The 9,268-nt window shown below is 48.5% G+C and overlaps 2 protein-coding genes across 2 annotated transcripts; one reads left to right on the top strand and one right to left on the bottom strand.

The window, feature by feature from the left end:
- Positions 1–374: 374 nt before the first annotated feature.
- On the bottom strand, positions 375–3,736 carry LOC128267220 (tetratricopeptide repeat protein 7B). Its single transcript, XM_053004020.1, has 6 exons — positions 3,610–3,736; positions 3,261–3,540; positions 1,635–3,193; positions 1,324–1,562; positions 1,044–1,240; positions 375–970 (listed from the first exon to the last, which is right to left on the bottom strand). The coding sequence occupies exons 1-6, from the start codon at positions 3,734–3,736 to the stop codon at positions 838–840; spliced, it is 2,535 nt and encodes an 844-aa protein (XP_052859980.1). The 3' UTR covers positions 375–837.
- A 469-nt stretch (positions 3,737–4,205) lies between these two features.
- On the top strand, positions 4,206–5,399 carry LOC128278261 (aminoacyl tRNA synthase complex-interacting multifunctional protein 1). Its single transcript, XM_053016948.1, has 2 exons — positions 4,206–4,380; positions 4,465–5,399. The coding sequence occupies exons 1-2, from the start codon at positions 4,243–4,245 to the stop codon at positions 5,347–5,349; spliced, it is 1,023 nt and encodes a 340-aa protein (XP_052872908.1). The 5' UTR covers positions 4,206–4,242; the 3' UTR covers positions 5,350–5,399.
- Positions 5,400–9,268: the final 3,869 nt, after the last annotated feature.

The following is a 9,268-nucleotide window of genomic DNA, read 5'->3' as shown; positions in this document are numbered from 1 at the left end:
GAGGCAAATGTTATGCTATTGCAGCTCAACGTCTCTATAATACAAAATCAAGTCAAGTCAAGTTACCCTCGGCTGACGTCGGCCGGAGACTCTTCCGGGGGGCGAGTGATCGAGGTTGTTCTCCGCGTGACGCCGGCCGGGGACTCCTTCGGGGGTGGGTCTCGGAACTACCCCAAATCAGCGTCACTCCTATCGCGACCGCCGCGCTATCGAGCCGCTGATGTTACTGTCCGTAACAATTAGTAAATAGTTTATTTCCGCTATCGATGGGCAGCCGCAATAACATTACACACCACGCATAGAGTACAATACATTTCGGTTTGAACAATGCAGATGGCTCGTGACTAGCGCCATTATTATATATTTACCGGTAACATACAATCACAGTAGTAAAAACGAAACGAGAAACGCACCTGTGGGCCACCCATTTTTCATACAACTTCCACCATTGGTTTACGAACGATAATTGCCAGCAGAAGATGCTTAAGAAATGCAATCCAACAAACGAACCACACCGCCAACCAGACGGTTGTCTACCGATAATTGTCGATCTTACATATTACGCTTGGTAGTATGCCCTACCGAATACTTGTACCAACTGGGCCCCGTCACCCGTGTCAAAAGATAGAAGTTTGATATGATGATGATGATGCCCACTCGAAATAAATTGTCCAAAACGGCAGGAACGGCAGGAACAGCAGGAACCCTCCGGGGGTTGATTCGTGATTAGTCGGATCCTAAAATTAGTTAACGAACGATTGGGAACGATTTGGGATACTACAGTGTCTCGGTAATGTCGGTACGACGCCCTTGGTGCGAGCTCCGCACAAATGAGGTTTAATCGAAAATAAGGGCTATCGTGTTGAAGGGCAAAACCGGACAGAAGGGTTCGAGTTGCAGCGCCGTGGCCATGCAGTCGGCCGATGCCGTGTAGTCGCCCAGGCTTTCCATGACGCGTCCCAACAGAAACCTTTGGAAGTGCAAGAACACGAATCAACACTGAGCCGGGCGCGGCCAGGTAAACTCACTTTTCACCACCTTACCAGATCTTCGGACAGTTGGGATCAATTTTAGCCGCATCTTTCAGTGTCTTCTCGGCGAGCCTGGGTTCACCGAGTGTTAGATGGGCCTCGCCCAGGGCCCGGAGCGCATCGGTGTGGTACGGGTTGGCGGACACGGCATTCAAAAAGCACTGCTTCGCATCGTGCCACTGCGACTGAAAGATGTGTATTTGACCGCGCTGAAACAACACACGTAATCGAAATGGTGCTTGTCATCGGGATTGTGACCGTGCAACGTTCAATCTGAGGCACACTCACTCACCATGTACATTACTTGGTGCGAAACGGGATTGATGAGACTTGCCTCCTGGATACAGTTGATGGCTTCGTTCGGCTGCTCGATCGCTAGATAGACATCGGCCAGCAGTAGCCAGACCTTGAACTGTATCATCCACGCCTTCTGTGGCCCCGGTCGGGGACTGAACGAGCTCAGGGAGCTAGCCGCTTCACTCAGAGCATGCTCGATGCGTGACGCTGCTAATGATGCCGCATGGATGGAATCTACCGGGAGTCGGACAGAGTTGTGTGAAATAAGGCGATCGGCGATCGCAATGTGCTTGGTGATTCACTCACTGGAGTCTTTGTCGGACATCTGGGACGACTGCATCTGCATCACGCTGCGTGTATCGGAGTGCTTTTCGTGATCGTGCTCGTTGGCTGCATTGGCCAGCTGCACCTCGTACACCTCGCGCCAAATGCTGAACATTTGTTGCACCGTTTCGAGAGCCGTCTCGACGTCGCGTAGGTGCAGCTCAAGGTGGGCTTTCACGTGAAGCAGGTTAAGGTTGTCGGGAAACTCTTCGACCGCATCCTGTACCACCGTCAGCGCTTCCCGGGGCCGCCGATTGGCCGTTAGCAGCAGGGCAAACAGCAACAGGCTCGACGCGTGCTCGGCCCTCAGCAACAGAGCGGTGGTGATGTGACCGAGGGCTTCGGTGATGTTATGGTTTAACGCGCACTGGCAAGCCAGATAGTACTCCACCAAATGATCGTTCGGATCCTGCTGGGCCGCACGCTCGAGGGCCTCGAACGCGAGCCGATGGTAGCGATCCTTTTCGGTAACCAAGTTCGACGAGACGGCCACCTGCTGGAGACCGATCCCAACGTACAGCTGCGCCCTTGACCGACGCCCATTGCCGACTCCGCCGACCTTCGCTTCCTTACGCAGCGCTTCCTCGGCGAACGCCAGACCATCCTTCACCTGATCGAGATGCTCGTAACAGATACGGGCCGCCATTAAACACGATACGCTGCTGTCCGCAGGTTCCAGCTTCGCGTGCTCCTTTAGCGCGCAGACCGCGTGCTTGTAGCGCCCCAGCGCCATCAGGCAGGTGGCGTACTGTTTCCACACGTGGCTCTCGCCAAACGCAAACTTGAGCGCCTTCTCGAGCGAATCGTGCAACAGCCCGACCTGGTTCCAGCGGACGGTCGCTAGCGTTAGGAGGTCGTATATGGCCGTGGCGTTGCCGAGCGAGTGAACGCGTGCCTCGCGAAACTCCGGACTCTGTGACAGGACGGCATCGCGCACGGCAAGGGCTTCGGCGATCAGCAGCAGCAGGATGGTTTCCTCGTGCTGGTTCTTCGGCACAAACTGCTGGCGGCCGGAATATTTTCGCGGTTCCCACAACCGTTTGGTGCTGCCGTGAGCCGATCGGTGCGTCGGAGTGCTGCTGTTTGCGGTGGGCGTGTAGATGGTACCGGATACGCCCCGTAGCAACACTTCGGCCAGCTGGCGAGCGAGCGTTAGGCGCAGCGTTTGAGTCGCCTTCGTTTCAACCGCACTCAGCATCGATCGGTACCGGTCGATCGCATTCTGCAGCTTGCCTGCCTTGATAAGCACGATCGGTGCCCGTTGTAGCCCTGTCTCCAGAATGGCCCCCATACGCCGCACTTCACTTTGGCCAGCTACACCGGAGGTGGTGTTCGTGTTGCTGCTGCTAAGGGTGGTGTTGTTGCTGCTGCTGTCCAGCCCTTGCAAGTACAGGATGCCGAGGTCAGCGGCACGCTCGAAACACGTTATCATCTCCGATTCCTGTTCGGCTTGCTTGAACTTTGACGGAGCCTTCGAACCGTTCTTCTCCAAACACATCCCCTTGATGGCGTACGATTCCGCAAGTATCCGTATGCTTCTCCTGCAAAATACAAACATTGACCGTCAGCAGGTTCCGGCTAGCTGGAGACGCAGTTTTCTTAACGCACGATGACAAGTGCTTCTCCGAGAGGGTGTTCAGCTCGGCGAGGACAAAGTTTTGCAACGCTTCCTCGTACTGGCCGCAGGCAAAGTACAGCTTAGCCAGCAGAAGATGGGCGTCGAGTGCGAAACCCGCCTTTTTGCCGTGCTCGCCGGTGACCGAGTTCAGGTAGCGCTTGGCCTCCGACAGGCCCAGCTTGGCCTTCGAGTAGTTGTCCTCGACCGGAGGATGCTCCTCCAGGTAGCTTTCCAGCTTGCCCTCGCCCGTCAGAAAGTTGGCCAGACACTCTGTCATCGGAAGAAAAACCCAAACGTTCAGTCCGTTGGAAGCTCTCCTTTCTGGATAGTGGAACGTACCTTGTGGATAGCCGCCAGGTCTTAGCTCTTCCGCCAGCTCGATCACTCGTTTCCATCGGCCCTCGCTGCGGCACTGCTCGATGGTGGTTTCGAGCCTGGTGCCCTGATTACGGCCCCGTCCGGTCATGCTGGTCGGAACGTAACGATCGATTACACGAGTGGTTCTTTCTCCGCTTTCCCGTTCGGTTTTTGTGTGGCTGCAACTTAATCAATCTTTGGGAATGGTTCAAAGCGAGCGCTTATCAAACGACACACCAACACCAACGCAGAAACAGTTGCCAAACGCCTTTTGACAGCTGAAGCAGTATTTCCACAGCGTTTGCGTTCGATTGGTTGAATTATTTGATGGTTTCTTGAATTGCTATTCTTTTTGTTTGCCGAATTTAGGAACCTAAAACATAACATAAAACCAAAGAGTACGTATTTTGTTCGTTGCTAGAAATGCATATATAATTTTTACAGCCAGACTGTTGAATTGTTTGTGATTTTCCCATTCGGGAATTGTTGTTTTGACAGTTTGCATCCATTTGTCACCACGTTGTCTCTTGCTCCGGACTCTTGCTGTCAGACTACTAAGATCGTATTGTTTTGATTCGAAACTGCACAATTTCGTCGGTCCACTCGTTTTGGTCGATGTTCAGCATCCCAATCGGCGCGGTCCTCAAACGTTTCGTCGTAGCGATTTCACGGGCGCCAAAAATGAGCGATTTGGAGCGGATTCTTTCAAACAACAAAGCGGCCGAGGACCTGTTGCAGTCGCTGAAGCTGGAGGTTGGTATCGAACCACGAGATTTCGAGCTGACTTGTGGCTGATGTTTTCTTTCTCCACTTCTCAACTGGCCTTAACTTTGAAAGCTGAAAACGATCAAGAACGAACAAGCCCAGCGTAAGATTGTGGAGCTACAGAAGGAAAATGAAGTGCTGCGGTCGAAGGTGGAAACGTACCGGAAGAAGCTTATCGCGCTAGAAGTAGCGCAAGGCAGGATCCAAGTACCCGTACCGACACCGGATGAGGTACGGGACGGAGCGGTAGTTCTCCCGGCGACAGTTAAGACAGAGACCACCGAACCACCGAGTGCCGCAGTAGTGCCAACGAAAGCAGAAGCTACACCACTCGCGGTTAAGCAAACACAGGAGCAGCAGAGCGCCAACAAACCGACGAAGGAGAAGAAACCGAAAAAGGAGAAACCGACCGGTGAGGGAAAACAATCGGCAGCAGCCTCGTCGGCGCCCACTGAAGAGCCACCGGTGGACGTTGGGCGGTTGGATATGCGCGTGGGACGGATTGTGGACGTGGCGCGACACCCCGACGCCGACAGTCTGTACGTGGAGAAGATCGATTGCGGAGAAGCGGCCCCGCGCACCGTCATTTCCGGGCTGGTTCGGTTCGTGCCGATCGAAGAGATGCGGGACCGCCTGGTGGTGGCGCTGTGTAATCTCAAGCCGGCCAAAATGCGCGGCATCCTGTCGGAGGCCATGGTTATGTGTGCATCGACGGCCGATAGGGTGGAAATTCTGGCGCCTCCCGCCGGCGCTGTTCCGGGCGATTTGGTGCACGTCGAAGGCTTCCCGCGCGTCCCAGATGCCGTAATGAATCCGAAGAAGAAAATATTCGAAACCGTCGCACCAGATCTAAAGACCAACGATGAGCTGGTCGCGTGTTACAAGGACGGATGTTTCGTCGTGCCCGGCAAGGGCCACGTGAAGGCACAGACATTGAAAAATGTGCAGGTCAAGTGATTGGTGGCCGCAGCAACTAGTGAACGTGCCCCCCTCGGAAGAAATAAAACAGCAGCTATTTCATGATTGTGGTGTTTGATTTGATTTATTTACTGTGGGTCGTGCGAAAGAACGATTTACCAAGAAAATATGAATTCGCCTAATGTTCAACACTTACCACAGCGCGGCTCTGCTGCAAAGCTGTTTGACCAAGATAAGCAATAAGAAAACGAAACACACAACATACTCAGAAGAAAACAACTTTAGTTTTATTAAATGTGTGATTAAAATTGTTTATTTCAATTTTCAGTTGCAATGGGACAGCAAACCCCGGATAGGCAGGTGTGTGGGTTCACGTTTTGTTTTTTATTTTGTGTACTGTAGCCAACGGAACAAAGTTCAGTTTAACACAATAAATTTTTTTTATAAAATATCAGGATGATTTTTTTTCGAATTAGCTTAGGTATAGAAACCGTCGAAAATTTGTAATTATTGTTAATTTTGCCATTGAAACATATTTACTACTCTAACTGCTTTAATACTGATCAAAACGAAGGAAATAAATGTGTAACAAAATTTAATTCTTTTAGTTAAACGAGATTTCGCACAGGTCAAGTTCACCCCGACATGCTGTGGCTGGCTGCCAATACGGTACGCGCGCTGGCACACGTGTCTCTGCGGCAGTTCAAAATGACGGAAGCATGTCTTTTAATCACTTGTGTTCCTTTTTACGCGCGTAATGAGAATTGGATTCCAGGAAAAGAGCGTTACCAAAACTAGAATACGAGGTTTGTTCAAAAAGTATCGCGACTTTTCAATTTCCGCGGGCTACGTATATCCGATTTCCGATGTTTTTGTGGCGTTGGATTGCTACACATGTCAGTGATTTTTTGGTGAAAAGTTGAAATTTTTTGAAAAATCAGTCAATTTTTGACAATTTTTTTAGTGTGCACGTGTCTTGGCCCATCGTCGATATTTGTCTCTTCCAAAAAATGGATGGCAAAGAATCTTTATAAAATTTTGTGTGAAAAACGAAAATATTCGATTGGACGCAATCGATTTGTTGATTGTGGCTTATGGTGAAGCTTTTAAGACCAAAAGCATTGCTTATCGGTGCTTCAAATTTTTCTCAGTAGGCCGAGAAGATGTGAACGTCGAAAAGCCTACTTTGATCGATTGCGAACAGTTTTGCTTGCAGGTTTCTTCGATTGCAGGGTCGTGTTTCATCACGAGTTGTTGCCAAAGGGTAGAACGGTCAATAAGGAATACTACCTAAAAATTATGTGCAATTTGCGCGAAGCAATCCACCACAAACGTCTGGATTTGTGGAAAAATTGGCTTTTGCGACACTGCTAACATATCGTTGTTTCTGCGCGAATTTTTGGCCAAAACAACTCTCTAGTTATGCCAAAGCCACTTTATTCCCCAGATCTGGCCCTCTGTGACTTTTTCTGTTTTTTTCTGTTTCCAAAACTTAAATTACCGCTTCGTGGTCAATTAGAGTTTTGGCGTACACAAAAATCGACGATGAGTCAAAACACGCCCAAGCAAAACAGCTGTCCAAAATTTACTAATTACTCAAAATGGCCGAAATTTTTACCATAAGTCACTGACATGTGTAGCAACCTAACGCCACAAAAACTTTGAAAATCGGATATACGTAGCCCGCGGAAATTGAAAAGTCGCGATACTTTTTGAACAAACCTCGTATACACACTTGTCTTCACATATTATACAAAAGTTTAGAGGATGAACTTTGTTTCGCTAGCCACTGTAGGCCAAAGGACGTGGGGCCCGCTAATCTGTGTTTAGTGGTTTCTCGTTTCTTATTAACATGTTAACTCTTTCTAGTTGGTAACGGGGAAGAAAATTAGAAACACCCTCTCCCCTCTCTACTCTATTCGTTAGTCATTACTTGTAGTATATTTCGGCATACATTGGAGAAGGGGTCTATTGGCGATGTACTACTACTCTTTGTGTGTGCTTTTTAAAATACGATCACACTGCGCGCGCATAAGGCGCCCCCTGCCGGGGGGTGTCGTCGTAACCGGTTGCATTCCCTTTCTTCCATTCGCCACTAAAGCGCCTACTAAAGTGTGAATGTTTGGCTGGCGCTGGTTGCTACGTTGCCCCCACACGCGCACAGGGACAGGGGCAGTAGTACTGTTTATTGCGTTTTGTATTAAGATTCCTCCGACAGCTGATATCTTCTGTGTTTCAACGCGACCGGGCACAGCTTCCAGTGATCCGTGATTCTGTTGCACTTTGTGGTTCTCCTCTACTGATCGTTTGTTTGGTTGGATAAAAAATTGGTGCCACTGTGTGCGATTACGACACGACGGAAGGGGAAAGAAAACTACTGTTCGTCCTTTTCATGTTCTTTATCTTCTTATTTGGCAAAAAACCGCTGAGCGGTCTTGGCCTGCGCGCCTGATACAATGTGTAAATCTCTCTTGCTCTCTGTGACGGTGTGTTTTTACGAGCGATATTGTTGGCCCCGCCGCCAATCCTCCTGTCACGCACCCTGCCAATATACTGTGCAACATTCAACAGCGTATCTTTAATGGTCTTGATTAAGTTTGTTTCTGATCGATTAAATACAAAATTCCATTTCCTTGTTCCTTACCCCACACATTTCTTCTGCATTTCGCATATAATTTATGTTTAAATTCACGGTTAATTTTAAGACAGTTCGTTTCACTATCCGAGAAGCTGGGACTTTTTTAAGCAGTGATTGATTGATTACCTGTGGGTGGGCGTGCGGCGGCGACGGTGCCGTGGTGTTGCCACCCGTCACACCCTCTACCACTACACCTCGTACATAACACCTAGAGCTTTCTGTTCCCTAATCTCTCTTGCGCTTCGGCGGATACATGAAAAGAACTGTTCAGTCTTTATAAACCCAGCGTAATTTAGCTTTACTCGTGTTTTTCTTCCGTATTTTTTATCGTTAATTTATGTTACTCTTCCGTTTAACAAGGGGGCGTTTTGTTGCGTGTGTGTGTGATAATTCATCTTCATGTGGTACAAAAACAAACACATTTCTCCTTACTAACACACTAACTACTAGAGAGTGAACCAGAATGTGGTCCATTTGTTTTCTGACGAGTCTGCGAAGACACGCACTTCACACGCAGTTTCAAGAAGAAACAATCCGACACTGTCTTTTTATAAGGTTTGTCTTTGGTTATCGATCCAACCCCACACCTCAACGTTGTCTTGTGTAGCATTAGTGTACTACTGAATTACTTTCCCTGGGCTATTGCTCAGAATAGCAAAGCTTTTCTCGTTAGGACAACCTTTTTTTGTGCATCGAATTTAGTTAATTGAGTGTTTGCTTTTAATGCTATATAGTTTTTTCCTTAAGAACTTTTCACGTTAGGCGGCATCGTTGAAAATTGGTGAAATTGATAAACGAAGAGAACTTTTCCGCCAATCTCACATCATATCTCATAGCACAAATGTTCGCACAAATAATTCGCATTCGCAGGAAAGGACGAGAGCGTTCGCCCATGACGAAAAGATGGATGTGTTCCTCTGGAGTACAGGGTGTAGTAGTGCACTTCAACCGCGCTGCTTTTGTTTGGTGGTTTGCTTTAGTACCGTGGTGAATTGATGGTGAAAGTATTTGTGGTTTTTCTATTACTTTTGCCACATACAACAGTTGGCTTTCGGAGGCTTCTCTAATTTAATTACTGTTTTCATGGGTTTGACAATATTCGTTGCTAAATCCAGGAGTATTTCTTTTTGCACATTCCTGTCATTATACATTAACAAATAGAGGTTGCTCCAGCTATTGCCCAAAGTCCCGGAAATAAATATGAAAATATACCTGAATAAATTATGCTTGGTCAATGAAATAATATACCGCTTATTCAAATTGGAATGGTAGTAGGAACCCGAAATCATAGTATTATTGATTGCACTAATTGAATCGTAC

Source organism: Anopheles cruzii, chromosome 2 (genome assembly GCF_943734635.1).
Source record: "Anopheles cruzii chromosome 2, idAnoCruzAS_RS32_06, whole genome shotgun sequence".
NCBI classification, from domain to species: domain Eukaryota; kingdom Metazoa; phylum Arthropoda; class Insecta; order Diptera; family Culicidae; genus Anopheles; species Anopheles cruzii.
Note: the sequence above shows the minus strand (reverse complement) of the source record. Positions and strands in the feature narration are given on the sequence as shown.